Source organism: Poecilia latipinna, unplaced genomic scaffold (assembly GCF_001443285.1).
Source record: "Poecilia latipinna isolate Pla-1442-1.1 unplaced genomic scaffold, P_latipinna-1.0 Scaffold1109, whole genome shotgun sequence".
NCBI classification, from domain to species: Eukaryota; Metazoa; Chordata; class Actinopteri; order Cyprinodontiformes; family Poeciliidae; genus Poecilia; species Poecilia latipinna.
Window position 1 is genome coordinate 90,657 of NW_015113725.1, and position 19,625 is coordinate 110,281.

Below are 19,625 nucleotides of genomic sequence, written 5' to 3' on the forward strand. Positions count from 1 at the left end.
GCTTCTCCATGTCAAAGTGGCTCGGACATCTGGTTAGGCCGCCTCCTGGTTAGGATACCGCTGGGTTTGGAGGAGTCCTAATCTGAAGGAGTTAGGTCACCTCCTAACTTGGACGAGTCCTGGTTAGGAGGACGCCTCCTGGTGAGGTATTCCAGGCCCATCCCACCAGGAGAGCCAGAGGAAGACCCACAACACCTTGGAGGGACGATGTTCCTCTGCTGACCTGGGAGGGAAGGCTGGGTCCATCTGCTTAGGCTGCAGCCCTTGTGATCCTAATCCAGATTAAGAAGGAGTTGATGAATGAATCTCAGCTGTTGTCTGCTTCAAATCATCTTGTCATTCATTAATTGTTGGGTTTTTCTTCCCAAAGGGGTCACATAATGGTTTTAGAATGAATTTAGAAGGTTGATTGAAATACTGCATTGCACTTGTCTTTTTTTCGTTCTCTGTAAGGAAATGTTTGTTTCATTGTACAGATGGTGCATTTTAAGAGTTTTTCTTTAGGTTGTATATTGCTTATAATTGTTGCCAGGTGACAGGTTATGATGAAAGCTGAGCTGCATATTCTCAATAAAGAAACCAGACAAAAGTCTTTGAGCTTTGTTTCATTTTTTTTATCTCGATCATGTAGGATTGAGAGTTTTGCTTCTGGTAATCAGCATCTAAAGTAAGGTACATTCATTACACAAGAACTTCTGCCTATCTCTGTAAATATGTTGATTCAAAAACTTAGAACTAATGATGCATCTCTTCAGAGCATGTTTTCAGGGTATCTCCGCATATTGTTCTTGTGGGCTGGTTCATCTCACACACACACACACACGCACACACACTCTTGTACCTAAGGGTAGTTTAGACCAGTAGTTCTCAAACTTTGGGTTGGGACCTCTCTTGGGATCATGAATATGTAAGTCTGAGGTAATGAGGTCCTCTTCAGAGATAACCTAAATACCATAATGTCGACAACTATTAGAACTGTTGTAAAAAGTAAAAACAGGAAATGAAACTGAATAAAACCAACATGTTGGTCATTACATATTACATTGGCTGTTTCTTAACGTGTTCTCACGCATACTTAACCAAGAGTTGGAGTCATGTCCCTCATTTTGTGGCTCAGAAGCTGAAAAGCTCAAGAACCTCTGTTTTAAATTAGTTTTTTGGACAGTGGTCATGTGCAAAGGCTGTTCAATGCTGCTTGCACCTTTCACAAATTATTCGAAATATGAAAGGTTCAAATAAAGCTCACTTTACTTAAAGGGGTGTGCATAAAAATGACATGTGAACATGAATGAGTCTTCTTGAATGTTTGACTGTTGTCATGTAGTGTCATTCGGTAAATAATGACGCTTTTAAACCAAAGTTGCATTAAAAGTCCATCAAAAGTGCAAACTTTGCATTAAAATTGTCATTATCAAATGACACTTTAAGACAACAGTCAATAATTGTGAAGAATCCTTCATGTGTATGACAGTCAGTCTTATACACACCCCTTCAATTAAAGTGCTACCGAAATATTCGTGTTAGCCTAAGTGTCGGCGAATGAGGTGAAATTAATGTTGACTTCAGGCGTTTGTAAGATTATTCAACAAAAAGAGGAAACACTACAGTAGCTTCTCTTGATTAATAGCATTAGCTGCTACACAGAGAGCTGGGAGGATTTGAAGGTCTCTGCCGCCCTCTGGTGATGGAAGCGGGGAATGCAGCCTGCTGTCTCCCGCCTGCCTCTCCTCTCTGCTCTCTTCTCCCCCTCGCTGTGAATGAAAGCAGATCCTCAGGTATGCTTTCACCCACAGTTGCTCTCTTTTGGCCGCCAGCAGCAACCACCGAGCCAGGGGACCGGAAGCGCTGGATGTGGGAGACAATTTAAAGGACTTTGAAGGCAGGGAAACATTAAAGCATCTCATTATGGCGACTATAGGAGACTTCGACCCTCTAAACTCCACTGTACCTGCGACCAAAATTGAAGTCACCGTATCCTGCAGGTAAGCCCTCCTCACGCTTTCACCTGTTCGCCAGAACATTTCAGTGGGAACCAGTCCCCACGCTCCTGCTCGTTTCACTCTGCTTGCTTTTTTATTTTCATTTTTTTTTTTTTTTTTGCCCATTCTAGACTTTTCCGCTTCTTCACTATTTATATCACGGACCTGCTCTCGTGTCCAGAACAACTCTTCTTCTTCTTGTTTCGAAAGGGAAAAATGAGTATAAGCTGTGGGTGTAGGAGTGCGTGGGGGTGTGGGGTGGGCAGTAACCGACAGGAGCGTGGATTTATTCTGATCGAGTCCACACTGAAGAGCTCCAGAATAGCGCGCCTCTGCTCGGCTGGCTGCATGTTACCCACTAAATCCACAAGGTTGGCTTTCCTCACATCACAGAAAGAGGAAGACCTGGGAGAAATGTATCTAAACTACTCCTTAGGGCGGGGTGTCCAAAGTCGGTCCTCACGGGCCGAGTTCCTGCATGTTTTAGTTCAGCACTCCTAGGTTAAATCGATGTTCTGGTTAGCAGAACACTGACCTGATGAGGAGGTTTCTACCAACACCAGGCAGGGAGAGAACCCGACTCTGGACACCTGGTATGCACCCCTCAGTCAGACAATAAAGGAAGGTGGTCAAATGTTTTAATATTCTTGAATTATTAGATTTAAAAAAAATCTAAGTAGAGCTGCTATAAATACAAACAACATGGTTCTGGTTGCCCCAGTTAACCTAAATTAGTTGACGATTATTTCAATAATCGACTCATCGCGATTAATTGGAGTAATTGTTTCACCCCTATTTCGGTTTGATTAAAAATAAATCTTCTTGAGGATAGAATGAAAAAAAAACATAATAGAACACAGGAATTAATGAATCCTGGTCACAGTGAGGTATATTTACATCTGTTGCCAGGTGCCTGAAGGTCTGAAGCTGTTAGAGCTAAACTGGATCGACTTGGGGGGCTATGCTCCACTGTCATTTCCTGTTATGTTGACAAGCAGCCAAAGGTTCACTGTGCTGAGATTGTTTTCGGTAACTAAAGCTGACTTAACGACGACCAGCAGAGGCCTGGTGATCTCCATCAAGTTTTTAAAATGTTTGTTCACTTCATTTTCTAATGAATATCCTTATCATCGTTTGCGTGTGACACACAACACAAAAATAAAATGTAGAGAGGGTGTGTTCAATGACAATGATCAAAACTAAACTGAGGTTAAATTGTGTTGTTAAATTGTTCGTTTCCATATAGAACTAAACAGTGATTTAGAAGTTTCGCTCATTTTTATGTCGACTTTTTGGCATTTTCCTATAGAATTTAAAGAGGCAGTGCTGTGTAAAATCAACGTTTTTTGAGCGTTACGTTGTGTTGTAATGTTATCCTCTCATCAAAACCATAATCGGAGTGTTGGCTTTCATGCATGTTTGAGAAATCCTTTAATCTCCATGGCAACCATTCATCTGTGCAAAAATGCCTGGGTGAACCTCACGGTGCCTTCGCAGCTTCTACTCAGAGCTTTAATTTTCAATCTTTCAAGACTCCGCCTCACAGAGCAGCTCTCCCGCTCAGCTCCTTCAGACTAGCCAGCAGCAATTAGCAAACACCTGGTGGAACATCTGTTAACCTCATTATAGGATTTATTTCTCAGTGCAACGCTGGTAAAACAAAAAAAAAAGTTCTTAAAGGGTTAATGGAGGAGCCATGTTGTGATGACTTCCTGAGGGCGGAGGTTCTGAAATAGCAGGAGTTTTTAAAGATTCAGAGGCCTAATGTCAAAGTGTTAAATTACAAAGTAGAATTTCTTTTAAGTCGTATTTGATATATGCAGCATTTTTATAATAACTGAAGGTAACATAGTTGCTTGATCGGGCTATAAAAATGTCACAATGTGGGTGGAAAATGCATAATTCTGCCCCTTTAATGATCGGCATCAAAGTCCAGGTCCACCTGTCTGGAGTTCCAGTGTCTACTGAAGTGGATGCATTGAAGCTTAACAATAAAGATGTTTTCAGTACTTCTTATTACATTCTAAACAACTGGGAAAGTTTTATAAAAGAATAATGAAACAACACGGTTTTTCCTGGTAGTCACAAGTTTATGGGATTTCTCTGTCCAACTTCAACTTCACGGTTACAAGCCACAAATACGTTTGCACCAAAAATGCCTCCATGAAAACACACCTGATCCGACTCTTAGCCACCCTTAGATCCAGTGAACAGCCTGGGCATAATGTCTCAGTTAATCTGACACATCCTCGGATGTGCTGTTGCTGTTCAAAGCCATTGGAAATGCAGGTCGCTTCCATTTCTGAACGAACAATGTGTGTGACAGAGAGCTTTCAGGTCGGATGGATTAAATGCAGGGAAACGAGATGCTGCCGAGGCCTGGGTTTATACACGATTGTGTGCAGAAAGCGCATTCATTTGCAGGCAGGAAGGTAACCGCTACTGATAGCCCAGATCTACTTAGAGTGTTTGTCATTTTTCTACAGCACTTTTGTGTCATATTGGGATAAAAATAGAAGAGAAAACCCATCATTGTCCATTACAGATGGAAAGCTCCAGAACCAGAGGAGTGAAGCGTCCTCCTCCTCCGCCTATATTTTCAGTCGCAGTTGATGACTGATGTTTATATGTGCTTTGATCCTCCTGGCTTGTAATAAATATAGTGTGCACTGGTTCTATTAGATGCTTTGATCAAACATTGATGTCACGATGAAAAACCCAAAGCTGTTAGAAATGCACGTTTGAGTAACTTTATGAGTGACTTTAGCCAAACGTCTGGAGCAGAAAGCTGGAATTTCCAGCATCTTCAGCGTTTCTCTGTTTGGAAGAACCAGTTGATATTAACATCATGGTGACATGCAGCTGCAGCTTTCTTCTGCTCAATCAAATCCAGAATGTGTTTTCTTTTTGGATTGAGATCTTATAACTCAAGCGGGAGCCACTTGAGTACAGAGGATTCATCATCTTGTCCTACCACGTGAATGATGAGGCTGACATTGATGAGTCTGAAGTTGAAAATAACTGGTTGCTCAATCAAACATCAGATTCTTAGTAATAAATAAAAATGATTTGATAATTTTTGTAAAAACTCAAATGTTTTTAAATTTTCATCTTGTCTGCTGGATGGTGGCACACTGACATGCAGAGGGGTGGGTTACTCAACTTGAAAACCAGGGTTTCCTCCAGTATTTATAAGCCTGGTGGGTCACCAGGCTTCACTTGTGCCCCCACTGGGCTAAGCATTGCTTATTTATTTAAGTCTTTTTAAAATGTTTACATTTTTTAAGATTTTATAGTTGGTGTTCAGGTGTTGATCTTCAAGTCTTCCAATAGCACATAATTATCAAGTGATATTTTCAAATTTTCTGTCAACTTTAAACATTTTTTAACTCAGGCTTAGCAAGTTTTCTGGGGGAAACTTTGCAATTAATGGATGGATGAATCTTTTTTTTTTAAATTTCCTATTGAAAACTGTCAGCAGTTTTTGATATAGACAACACAGTTAGATTTGCACAGGTTCTGCATGATGCAGTTGTTATGGCCTGAATGAAAATGCGTGAACCGGCTCGCTCTGAATTCTCACTGCTCTGTCTTCAGGTTTTTATTTGTGTTGCGCAACCCAAGTCGACGACATATTTATCGACTACCAGGCAGCAGAACCACATATGCTCATCTGCCAACGACTGGAGACGAAGTGACACTCTGTTGTTGCCATGCCATGTGTGTTGTCAGACCCGGTGTTTGACATGGAATATCAGCCATGACAGATTGTTGTTCTGCTGTGTAAACACACAAATACGATTTGATCACTTGTCAGCGGCAATTTGGAGGCTCAGCCTCACCGAGGAGCTCTGGAAAACAAGTCGGTGTGTTCCCAGTGACGAGCTGGTGGAGTTATGTGTGTCAACATCTGCTCCTGATGGTGCACCGGTGTGAGTGTGGATTAGATGCTGCAGAGTAGAAGTAGGTTTTCTTTCTGTCTTATAGAAATGAAAACCTCTCCGTCCTCCTGGAGATCTTATTTGACCAGCTGAGGTCGACGCGCTGCAAAAACACAAAATCCTACAAAGTATTTTTGGTTTAGTGCAAATATCTTATTCTTCGGAGCTTGTTTTAAGAACATGAATAAGTATTATTACTTCACTTGCAACAGTACATTTTTCCTATAAGTAAAATAAGCTGCCGATGGAATTAACACTTTTTCATCAACATTAAGGAATTGTTGACTTAAAACAAGCTCCTATATCTTGCTGAAAAGTTATGAGTAAGTTGGTTTTGTCTTATTTTAACTTTTGCACTNGAAACTAGATCAGAAATACTTGGTAGGGTTTTGTGTTTTTGCTGTGCAGAAACCTTCGCCAGCTGTGGTCAAGTGCAACTCTGCAGACGACGAAGGTTTCTGAGTGCAAATTATTGTAGAAATCACAGAGTTCGACTTTAAATGGCTCAAAGCTAAAACACCTATTAACTCAAACACTGTACATATGCACCCCCCAGACTCGGGGGGATTGTTGTTTTCACTATGAACAGCTTAATGAGGTGTGAAGCAGAAGGAATTTCGGTATTTTGTCGCATTACAACCACAAGCATGAATACATTCTGATCTTTTCAGTATTTTATTTGTAAAATATGTTTTGAGTCATGTATAATTTTCTTTCCACATTAAATTCCAATGAAATATATTCATGACTGTGGGCATAATGTGAAAGAAAATGGAAAGGTTCAAGGCGTACAAATACTTTTGCTAGAAACTCCATGTCTTTGTCTGACATTACTCCATGACTTTCTATCGGCTCAGTTGTTTGGTATTTAACTTTCAGTTGCAGTTTATGTAGATTTTTTGCTAACAAAGCCCCCTCCCGGATACGCCGGCCTCCTCCCAGCAGAACGGGGCCCTGCTGTAAATGTCCAGTTTTCTTGTTTCTTTCATATTATTATCTGACAGCAGCAAAGAATAACTAGACAGAGGGAAGAAATAAACATGATTAAACTAGAATCACAAAGAAGGTAAAGCAGAAGCAAGTAGCTTTGTTCTAATGAAACAGAGACTAATAAGGAACACAGAATAATAATGAAACTGGAATCAATAAATCAAAACCCCTGAGCGACTCGGGTCCCTGATGACGTCCGGTTGTGGATGGCTGCTTGTCTAAACTAAAGCAATCATCAGGCCAGAGGCGAGAGCGTCGTCTGTGTTTCCGCCCTGGAGCGTCCAGGGAAGGGCGAAACGAAACCATCAGAACATTATTTAACTTCACGTGTGTAAACCTCACTGCAGATTCCTCACCACCATTATTTAATCAGTCAGTCAGTTAAGCTTATTTGTGTGTCATATTTCAGCAGCGAGGCCGTTCAATAAATGAAAACACAACAATTACAAATTTATAAAGACAACCCCACGCAGCCAACGGCGTCACATTCTGTCGAGCGCCATCACCAAACTCACACTCATCAACATGTTGGTCAATGTTTCATTTATTGTGATTCCAAAGCAGCTGGGCTTTTAGCATGGATTTAAAGGAGCTCAGTGTTTCGGCTGTTTTGCGGTTTTCTGGAAGTTTGTTCCAGATTTGTGGCGCATAGAAGCTGAATGCTGCTTCTGCCACGTTTGGTAGAGCCAGAATATTTTTAAATGTTGCCACTTTGAGCCGTTCAGTGATTTATAAACTAGCGACAGTATTTTGAAGTCTGCTCTCTGAGCTACTGTTATTATTTCAAGCAAAGATAGAGATTACCTGATTTATAAATAAGACTGTAAGAGTCTTATTTATCCAAGTGTGGGAAATATGGATTATTTCCAACATTACATCAGTTGATTGATGACAGACGCTGATTCAGAGCAGCTTGGCAATATTTATAGTAACGAGCTCCGTTATTGGATTACAGTGTGTAATTGGATTTAGATGTAATACTTTAAGGAAACTATGTGAAATGTAAATCTGTCTACCGGCGGCTGCACAGTATGAAGAAATCATATGACTGATGTATTTTTCCGTTAAAAACCGGAATGGCGATCATAAATTCAGACGCCTGTCGTCCCTTTTCCCACTTTCGTCCTCCTATGTTCTTTCTGTTCTCACTTTGATGTTTTTCCGGTCTGGATTTCTCTCCAGTACAAATGTGTATCAGCATTTCAAATAACCAACTCATAACACATGAGATATAATTGCAAAGAAATATTACATTCCAGACAGTTCTGTAAACGATTTACTTTGGCCTGTGCTGATATTGTGATGATGACATGTTGGTGAAATGCAGCGATGTTCTGCAATCTCATACTAGTGACCAGATAAGTAAATAATTATTATTATTGAATCCATGCTAGGTCATTGGCTCTTCCTGAAGGGTATTGTCATCCGTATTGTGATTTACTGTAGGCACTGACTGATTAATTTGAATGTTTTTCATCATTTTGAAGTGTTTTCCCTGACTGTCACAGTGGGAGAATACCGGTCACAATCCTTCTGCAACAGGAAGCTGTTTCACAATAAAACACCTTTGTCATCTGAGGAGGTTATTACGCCAAAAAAAAGGTGAAGCTTCAAAGCGTTTTTCTCTCCTTTCTGAATGAAACGTGAAACCAAAAATAGAAGCAAAAAAATACATAAATAAATAAAAAATGTCTCATATTCTTCAGATAAAAGACATCCGTCCCAGTTGTGTGCACACGCGATCATTCTGGGATCTCAAGAAAAGCGGCTTGTTCTCTCCTGTGGTTCGTTGCCCCCTATTTTTCATAAATGTGGGAGTTGTTACATCACAGGAGTAGAACCGTCCTAACTGGAAACTTCAAATACTGAGTCCCCGAAGAAACACAGCAGGCAACATAAAGCAGTCATTAGGACATGAAGGCAGGATGAGGATCTGATGCTGCTTGGGATGAGACTTTGAAGAGCCTCTGCCATGTTGTTGGAGTCACGCGGCAAACGGTTCAACATCTCAAGATAATGAGCCGGGCGATTAATAGACGACCGACTGGGGGAAGGAAATGCCTCCAGTCTCCAACAGGTTTTCGAAAATTGACCGTAAATTGTAAAACACGTGAGCTTCACCAGGTGCATTTGGTAAAAACGTCGACACAGACACAGACTGCTGTCTGTGGACTGAAGATGACTGAAGTTAACATTCTGAAGAGTCAATTAGTGGTAACATGACAATTACTAAAACAAAGTTAAGATCCATCTGAGATTAACATAAAAAAAAAATAAAATGAGTTAATAAAACAAAAAAAGAGCTGAAAAAGAACTGGACTGCAGTAATCCGATGGTGACCTTAAGTCAGAGCATCTAGTCTACCATATGTTTTACAAAACCAAAAGACTGCTTCAGTCTGTTTGTTCTACATCTACGTAGACCATCTCTAATAGTTTCATTTTCTCTTGTTGTAGAAACCTTTTGGACATGGACACCTTCTCCAAGTCAGATCCAGGTAAGCTTTCCTTTTTCCATTCAGAGTATCAGTTCTTCTGATGTGTTACTTCATGATATAGACAGTAAGCTAAGCAGATGCTGGTCCACTGGTGCAAAGTGAAGAAGAATATAGTATAATCTATTATGCTCTCATTCTTGAAAACATGACATTCACATTCATTCATTTATGCAGAGTGAACATATACTCCTACCAGCACAGTTGGGTAGTAACTAGTTACATTTGCTCAGTTACATTTACTTTTTCTGTTGCTGCTCCTGTTTTATGGAATAACTTACCTTTCCAGATTAGATCTGCCCACAGCCTGGATCATTTTAAATCACTTCTTAAAACTCATTTTTACTCTTTGGCATTTAATTGATGTATTGTTTTTACTCTGTTTTGTCATTTTGTTGTCGTTCTTGTACAGCACTTTGGTGCAGTTTTATACCTGTTTTAAAGTGCTATATAAATAAATTTGACATTGACATTGACATTTTTGAAAGAAAACGTACATTTATTAATTAGGAGTATCTTTTACTTTGCTGTACTTTTTACTTTTACTTGAGTAAAATATGTTGAAGTAGTGTTTCTGTTACTGGAGTATAATATTTGGCTGCTCTGCCTGCTAACTTTCTAACATCAAACTACCCATCACAGTCCTACAAAGATAACCAGTCATACGCAGGGCCGGCTCTAGACGTGTTTATGTTGGGGGACCAGCTGAGATGTGACGGGGGGCTTCATGGTGCGTTCATGTTATGCTCCAGTTTATTAATTGTTGTTGTTGACCAGAGTTTTCTTGGGAAGTCCTCATGGAATTGGGATCTGTTGTAACATTTCTGGGTTTTTTGTTTATTTTTTTGTCCCGGGATTTTGTTGTGCAAAATGATTGGTTGTCAGGAAGTGCGTCTCACCCGTTGTGTATTTTATTGTTGTGGCAGGAAGTGTCTGATTCAGATTACTGGAACATGTGGTTATAACTCTGGATTAACTTTGAAAAGTGTCGTGTATTTGACCCCCCCTCTCCCCCGCTCTGAAACACCTGATGTGTTTGTTTTTATTTCGGCTCTGATGCGTTCTGATCCACGCCGAACCTATTAAAATGTTACCCCGTCAACCTCATCTCCGCGAACTGGCAGTCGCACGGTAACCTTTGGAGCATTTAAAGGTACAACCCTCTCAACTGAGCGAGCACAACGCCGCGTCTCCAGGGTCAACTGGCACCGAGTTTGAATTAAGCAGCTTCACACAGAAAAAAAGGATTACTAATCACTGGAGCTTGACAGACTTAATGACTGTTGGCCTCACGCAGCATGAAAAAACCCCCTCCAGAGGCTGCAGTGAATGGTGAACAATAGGTTAATTGAAAGAGCTGTTTGGAGAAAGAAAAGAACAGTGATAGCGATTCAAAGAAAGGAGGTTTAGAAAAAGACGGAGCTGTCAGGGAACGGGTTCTGCTTTACTGGTTGTTCAGAAAATAATGGGTCATGTTCATTTTTGGACTAAAAATTTGGTGATGCGCAACAGGTTTTTCAATTTTTTCTGTGATTGCATAATTGTACCAAACGTTTTAGGCAGGGCAGGTGTTTTTGTAAAGCACATTTCAGCAACGGTGAAACTTAAAAATGCCTTTTCATGACGGGGGGAGGGGGGGAAAGCAAGAAACAAAGTGGGAAAATAAAGTAAAACATTAACATGTCGAAAGACAAACTACAGTTTATAATATTCCAGTTATTATTAGTCAAAGGCAGCTTTAAGCAAATAAAGCTTTCAGCCTTGATTTAAGGGAACTCACTGCTGAGTATGAACTAATTAAGTTTCTGCCATACATGACACATTACATTTTTTTTTAATTTTTTTATGACAGCTAATTTGGGATTTAATGAGACGTATCCTACAGTTTACTTTCCTGGACTGCTGTGTGTATTTTCATAAGCGTCTGATAAATTTTTTGATTAAACAGTCTCTGCACCTTGGTCCATCACAAACCAGAACTGGAGCCCTTATATCAGGACAACTTTACCCAAAAATTCATCTTAAGTCTCGATAAGGAAGTGAAACTCCAATTCAGCTGAATATTTTTCACTTGTTAGAATAAATAATCGGTGTTGAATAGTGGCACTTAGATTCAGAGACATTTTTCTTTGCCTTTGTGGATCCAGGTGGAGAAACACAGAACCGTGTTGGAGGGTAAGCGGCGTGTTAAACGGGTCCAGGACTTCAAACAGTTGTTCCCTGCTGGGATGAGGGGGATGCTGGACTCGCTGTGGTCACGTTGCCCCCTCAACTCTTTCATGTCCCTGGGTGGGGCTCTTAGGCTGACCCAGGCGTCCAGCCGCAGGAGGACAGCGTCCGTTTAGTTTGATAATGTCACAGCTTTTACAGCAAACACACGACTGGCTCTCATTGTAATTCCACAGATACAATTTATGATATATTTTATTTTGTACTCTGCCATGAAGCATATTTACTGTTAACAAACACTTATCAATATTTACACTACCTTTTCTGAAGAGTTAAAACAGCTTCCCATCTACATCACAAGCGGCCAGATTATTAACTTTCTTCTCAAAAAGAGATTTTCATTTAACTGTCTTCATTTTTAACCTCAACTTTTCCTACTCACTCACTGAAACACTGGAAATCCGACTCAAATGAAATAATTCAGTCAAAGTTGGGTGGTAACTAGCTACGTTTACTCAGTTACATTTACTTGAGTAACTTTATTTTTTAAAGTACTTATCGGAGTATTTTTACTACACTGTACTTTTTACTTTTACTTGTTTTGAGTAATTATATATATATATATATATATATATATATATATATATATATATAGATGCATCGCTACTCTTACTGGTGCATAATTTTATTGTATCGATGAATTGTCTATCCACCAGTTTTTGTTTTACCGTTTGTGCTGGTGGTCAGAGGGCCCAGTAGGTGGCGCTGCTGCATGGCAGCCTCGCTTCTGTCAGACTGCCTCAGGGCAGCTATGGCTACTATCCAGTAACTTGCCACCATTAATGTGTGAATGTGTGAATCTAGTGTTAAGTGCTTTGGAGTCCTCTGGACTTGATAAAGAACTGAACAAATGACGGCCATTTACCATTTTCATAGCAGCCAGTTCAGGAAAAAGAATAGAAATGACATAACTGCTGACAGTGAACAAACTGTTCATGAAGTTTGTCAGTTTCAAATGTTCGTAAAAATCATCAGAAATAAAAAAAAAGACATTCCCTGCTGCTGAGTCACCAGGGTACACCAGAGGGACTTCCCAACACTTTGATCTTTTTGAGAAGAATATTCAAAGAAAGAAGGAATGTTATTTGGGCCAAAGCTGTGACATGCTTCTTGATTAACTCTAGAGTTCAGAGTTGCACTTTATCATTAAGGGGTGTGTTACTTTTGCCATGACATTACTGTCTGCAAAGGGTTCAAGGAACAGTAACTACAATGTAGGTAAGAATTTGTAGGCATGATGAGGAGAAAGACTAGAAACGGGGGATAGAACCGAGCCCGTTACTGTGGCTGGTGGAGTCCAGACAGAAGGGAGGGCAGAAGTGCATTCACAGAACAAAATGTACAAAATCCTGTCAACGCATCTGGAGAACAGAAGCAGAAGGAAAGAGCAATTTGAGCTGGAAGTGCTTTTAACCTTGAGGAGCCCCGAGGAGACGTAGAGTGTCTGAGCAACGACCCGGCAGAACGGTGCCGACAGTCTCTATGTTAGCAGCTTCCACTCTGCCGGTGAAGCATTGTCCTTTTCTTTGTGTTGTCTCTCTTCTTTTGACTCGATCCTTCTTGGGTTTGCTTGACTTCAAAGAAGCTGTCATCAACAGGCCACCAGTAGTCTGCTGCAAAATGCTTTCTAGACAGCATGGAGGTTTACACCAACCGGGGGAAAGCCCAGTTGGAGAGGAGGTGATCTTGGTAGGTTTGTGGTGGTGGTTCTTTCCATATAGCCTCAAAAGAATTAGTTTTATGCTAAGGATATTCATCCATAAACAATGCTGTTGCAATCTTAGCAACTCGGTTGCCTTTACATAGAAAAATTGAGTCTATTGATACTATGATGTAATATTTATTATGTGCTGTATGATAACCTGTGTCTGAGTCAGAAAGTTTTCATAGGAGTTGCCAGATTGGATCCAGTCCATAGGTTGGGTCCGGTCCATAGGTTGGATCCGGTGCTCAACACTTTATTTAAAAAGTTATTCACTGAAGGTCTCGACATGTTGATAGTACCCTGATTTATCAGGTCCAATTTTCTTAATTTTGGGATATCAGTGATCGACCGATGTGAAGCCAATCTTTGATCTTATCTACATCAGCAAAAGTCTCAAAACCATCCACTGTTCTCTTCAACTCTCCCATTAGAGAGGTTTGACTGACAGACCTGCCCACCGGGTCATGTCTACATGTTTACAGTTAACAGTCACCCCACAGTTGTTGCTGAGTTGGCAACAATTCAGACAAAAAAATTGGTATGAGCCAGTATCGGAATCGGCAGGTCAGGCTTTTTATAGATCTGTAATCGGCGATTGATCAGAAAACTGCAATCACATTGTTTTTGTTGAAAGAACTCTTTCACAGACCTTCCAGTTTCTTTACCATTTACCGTTGATTTAGCGCTCATTTACCGCTGTGGCTTGTGATGTTTTCCTGCCTGAACATTATGACAACCTAAACTAACTTAAAAAAAAAGCACTTTATTCTTTTTCTCTCTCTCTCTTTTCAGTGGTCGTATTGTATGTTCAAGGTCTGGGTACAAAGGAGTGGAGAGAGGTGAGTTACGTTTGTTTTCTTTTATCTTCAGATGCAATTACTGCAGTTCCATAAGTCAGGTTAAGTCAAATTATGTCTCTGAACACTCTAACTCCCAATTGACCAAAGAAAATGCATTACTAAAGTGATTTTCACACACAAACAATCACAAAGAGAGAGAAACGAGTGAGCACAAGTTGTTCTGTGATCCTGGTTCCACACACTGAAAGACCTCATTCTCTAGTTTTAAAATCAGGACATCTAACATGCTAAAGCTGTTAGTTTGGTGAGTTGATTTGGTAAAAAGGCAGGACAGATATTCTGTCAAAGCTCCGTAGATGAGTCAAATAATTTTATCACCAGTCATATCTACTCTGCTAGCAGCAGGGTAAATTGTATCGATTGTCACTAGTATGATAATGTTATGTAATTTGTGTTAAATTATCTGGCTAAAGAAATGTGAATATCTTCAAGGTGTGAAAGATGATGATTCATCAGTAAAGCAAGACTTTTCATTATCTAAGGCTAGTGATCATACATGACAAATTAGAAATATAGCAATTTAAAAAAGTTTATTAAAAGAACCAGCAGTAAATCTTACAACAGTGTCAAGTTTAGAAAGGATTGAATTTGTGTTCATCATGTCATATAATAATTTGACACAAATTATAACTGGAGGAGTGTAACTGTGAGTTTTTAATCTTGAACAGCACCAGGAACACACGTTAACTTTTTCAGTGGAACGACCGTGACCTCACAGCCCGGTGCACGTTCCAGCATTAGCATTATGCTAACCAGAGCAGCATAAGCATCAAAACCACAGCAACGTTCATAACTGATTATCAGTTTTGCAACCTGAAATTTATGTTCGCCTACAATAAATGTTTACACGGATTTGTAAAGAACGTACAGAATAAATAACAAGGTTCTGGTGACTGGCAGAATGTAGCAACACACACATGCAGGCTACATGTCTATGCTAGCTAAGAATATCTGTCTTAGCTAGCAGATAAAAGCTACCTTAGCTAAGCTGATTTTGCTAGTTCGGCAGCAAGTACTTTAAATCACTGATACTTATCTTAGTGCTACACAGAGATGGATAATGTATTTGTACTGTTTATAAATTAGATAGGAGACCAGTTCAGCTGGGAAATGGTGAGAGCTAGTTCCAAGCTAGAAGCAGCTCTCACCAAGCTAGTGAGTGAGAGCTAGATTAGTGCTCTCACTCACTAGCACCAAGCTAATGAGTGCTAGTATTGTGGCTTGTTTATTATTGTCATAACAACTCCATAGCAAGTGCCTGCCAAGATGGCTGTCAGTTACAAAGTTCACAGAAGTGTGACGTCACATGAGACCCATTAGCTACTTAGCTCTGCTACTGGGTCGCTATCAGCAGCGTCCCAAAAGAGAACTGCCAACAGGCTGCTGGGGGAAATTCCCAGTTGAATAAGTTAGTTGGTGGAAATGTTGTGTAAATAATTCAGATTACATTTAAGATACACACTATTAAGGAAAACAGGCTAATAGAAAGTTTAAATCATATTTATATATTATTTTTTAGATGTTTTTCCTCCTTCCATATCAGGGAGGCTAGCGCCCCCTATGGACCAGCCACGACTGCAAAAAACAACAAAGAACTAAATACTGAAATCATGAAATTCATCTCTATTCATTGTGAGAAAATATTTTCCAGCTTCTTCAACATTACTTTCTTTATGAGCTTTGTCACTGATGTGACCCAAAACATTTTTTTTTTCTTTTCTTAAAAATCGTTGGCATTAATTAGTGCAGCGAAAGTTTATTTGGCAGGAAATCATTTTTATTTTTATAAACCCTGAGTGAAGAGAAATTCCTTCAGGCCTGTATTGCCAGGATGGAGTGTGTGTGGTTGGAGATCTCAGATACGCTCGCGGTCCTACTCCTGCGCCTCCTTCCTCCGCCTGCTGCTGTCCTGGACTGCAGCCCTCTGCATGCAGAGCTGTCTGTTTGTGGACAAAAGGAAAACAGTCTGAGTCACTGTGGCAGGCTTATTGTCTCTGTCTCGTGGTGTGTGGGCAGGCCGAACACATTGGCAGATTTGGCTCCAGACACTTTTTGACACAATTAAGAGTCACCAAAAATTTCACACTAATGAGGAGGAAGAGAGGATTATTGCTGCGCCAACAACAAACACCGCAGATACTAGAGCCAGTTCTATCAGCAAATTATTTCACTTGTAACCAGGCATTTTCCCATGTAATACATGAAATAATCTGCCAATGGAACTAGAATGAATTATTCACTTAAAATAAGCTTCTTCGTCTTGCTGAAAAGTTACTTGTAAGTTAGTTTTTACTGTGTACTAAGATATTTGCTCTAGAATCTAGATCAAAAATGCTTGTAGAGGGGGTGCTGTGGTGGCACAGGGGCAAAGCACAATCATAGCTCTGCCATAGGCTCCCATGCCAGTGGCTGCAGGTTCAATTCCCAGCCTGCTGACATTTGCTGCATGTCCTCCCCTTCTCTCATTACCCTCTTTCCTGTCAAACTACTTTCAAATAAAGGCCACTAGAGCCAACAAAACCTTAAGAAGAAAAAATAAAACACTTGGAGAGATTTTGTTGTGAACTGTTGGAAATAATTTGGCAAACAGACAGGAAGGAAAGTTAAAACAAGTCACTGGTATGTGCAGTGAAAGAAAGACATGAACTCTTCTCAGATTTTAATATTTAATCCTTCAGCTGTAGGAATGTTGGATGTGTAATTTTAAAGCAACATATCCTCATTGTAAACACATGTGCTTACATCCCGGAGTGAAGTTGCTCCAGTTTCTTCAAATCAGACCAAGTTAGTGTCAAACATTTGTGCTATGTTTGTGTAAAAAATGAAAGTTTAAAGGTCAAAATGTCAACCAGCTCCCCTCCCCCTCCACCTTTACTAAATCTAAATGACCTTTAAACTTTCATTAATATTTTCAAAGGCAAAGCAGCACAAACGCAGTCGAGTTGATTGACACCAATTTTGTCTGATTTGAAGAAGGTGAGGGGCTGACTTCACTCAGGTTCCTCTTCAAAATGGCCAGTTAAAAGTTCAAAAGCCCCATGTCTCCATTGGATATCCATCAATTAATGGTTGATTTGTTTCAACTGCTTCCAAATGAAAATGTTCAGATCATGCGTGGTGTTCCAAACAGATTTGCTTTAGTGCTGCAAAAAATAACTAGTTCCCCTAAACATGCTAAGTGACACTCCTGCTTTGCTTCATTAGCTCGTTTCACTGCAGGGCTGAGCTGCGTCCACACGGAGGCACACAGCGAATCTAACCTACTTTTTCAGCGACTTCTGGCAGATACCTGGAAGAGATGTCCCATCTCTACTTATTCTGACGTTTTGTGACCACATTGTGGCTGTCACGGTGATTTCCAACTCCGTGATCCATCGGGACAGGCTCGGTTTTTCCTCTCATGTCATCTGTCGAGCTGTTCTCCTTCCTCTCCAGAAGCTGCAGACGGTTCATCACCGATGCAGCGGAGTCCAATAGAGAAAAGTCTCCCCTGATTGCCTCAAGCTGCCACGTTGTGTTCATGCTCTCAGTGCAGCACTGTCAAGTGAGCCTGGATATTCACACACGTATACATCGCGAGCAACGGCCTTGTGTTCGAAATAAATTCACTGAGAGTGAAATGTCGCACGCAGACCTCTTTTCTTTAGTGTTGCATCACATTCGACTGAACGTGATGCAACGTGAATAACAGTAAAAATATCAAACCCTCTGTTTTATGGTGACTATGGTCTTTGGACGAAACTACTCTAAGCAGTAGAAATGCCTTCCTGAAATTATACTGATATGAACAATTTATAGAAATTCTGTAATTCCTTTGGGCTTTTTAGTATAAATCGATCAAAACTGCAAAAACACAAAACCGGACCAAGTATTTTTGGTCTAATTTCTAGAGCAAACATCTTGAAATATCTGATTTTTTTCTTGAAATAAGACAAAACTAACTTACAAGTAACTTTTTAGCAAGATGTAGGAGTTTGTTTTAAGCCCTCCTTATTATGCAAATGAGGAGGGCGATGTCTTAAAGCTTCAACTTCTGCCTATTGGTTGGTTAGCATCACACTTTACTTTGCTCCAACAAAGATGGCTAGCAGTTTAGTAGTGAGCTGAAGCTTAGGAATTTTAACAGAAAATATAACTCCTGACTTTATTATTTTCCGTGGAGACGCTCAGACAGAACGTGTGTTTCAGTTAGCGGCTAACTGTTAGCGCCTCTCATGGACTCAGAGGTTCGCCGTCAGATTTTTGGTCGCTGAAGTTATCTTCCCATTGAAGCTTCGGGAGTTTTGTCAGAGCTGCCAGCTGCGGTGCAGCGATGAGGTGCAGACTTTTCTGTACATAATAAGAAAACTGCAATAGTCAGAGGCAACTCTGTGGAGCTACAAAGAATGAGTTGTTTTTGTTGAGGTAACTGAAACCTCGAGTTACCAAGTCAGAGGCCATCTTTCCCACACCCTGACATCCACAGGCGCATATTATGTGAGGCCATAAGAATATCATTTTTTTGGGAATAAAATGCTGCTTTTGATGCCAGGATGCCTGCGGATGCTCACTACTACCAAAAGGTGACGGGCCTTTAGCTTAGGTTAGGACTGACATGTTGCTTTTCTTGTCTCATCTCTTCTGCAGTTTGGCCGAACTGAGGTGATCGAAAACACCCTGAACCCGGACTTTGTGAGGAAGTTTGTTCTTGATTACTTCTTTGAAGAGAAACAAAACCTTCGCTTTGATGTGTAAGTGGAAATACTCCTAGAAGCTGCTCTAGTCAAAAACAAACTGTGGTAAAAACATTTATATTTATTTAAAACAGATACTCTATCAAGTTATGTAATCATTTTAGTTAGTTCAAAGAATAATTAGTGTCAGATAAGGAGTGTATGGTGGACTAAAGAGAATTTGATTGGGGAACCAAGTTAAAGTAAACATGATGTTTTGATTATTGGATTATTATTGTGTTCCTTAGTCACCTATTTCTATCAGATCAACCTTTTTACTCCTACTTTTTTTACTTTAATCCAGTCCGTTCTCAGTTTATTATGTTTATTTATTACTTGCCTGGAGCTATAGGTCACTCTTAGATCAGTTCCCTCACCCCGGCGCCGTACTTACTACTGGTTCTGCTCTAAATCACAAAACGGGCTTTCCAGCATCATTAGCACCTCCACATGTGAAAAACCTGACTGAGACGTGAAAAAGCAGAGGCTAACAGGTAAATAGCCTCGGGCTCGGTGCCTTCTTTCTTCCCACCAGGCAGAGACGTAAACAGACGAATCCAGAGCGAGAAATGGGAATCTGCGTTTTCTGTGGTGTATTATTTGACACACAAGCGGCGCTTTCTGTGTCAGAAATGAAGAGGATCTGTTTCAAAGATGCCCCTGGTGGCTTATCTGCAGATGAAGCCTCTGGGGGGAATGGGTAGCCTCGAGAAGA

At 40.3% G+C, this 19,625-nt stretch overlaps 1 protein-coding gene across 2 annotated transcripts in view; it reads left to right on the top strand.

The window, feature by feature from the left end:
* Positions 1-1,706: 1,706 nt before the first annotated feature.
* The window catches only part of LOC106959695 (copine-9), a 54,507-nt gene continuing 36,588 nt past the window's right edge, over positions 1,707-19,625 (top strand). Inside the window, exons 1-4 of one of the 2 annotated variants that reach the window (XM_015052438.1) lie at positions 1,707-1,982; positions 9,367-9,407; positions 14,131-14,177; positions 18,825-18,928. In XM_015052438.1, the coding sequence (XP_014907924.1) occupies positions 1,906-1,982; positions 9,367-9,407; positions 14,131-14,177; positions 18,825-18,928 (269 nt within the window). In that variant the 5' untranslated portion in view covers positions 1,707-1,905. The remainder of the gene's footprint in view (positions 1,983-9,366; positions 9,408-14,130; positions 14,178-18,824; positions 18,929-19,625) is intronic. The other variant, XM_015052437.1, reaches the window with a different exon arrangement.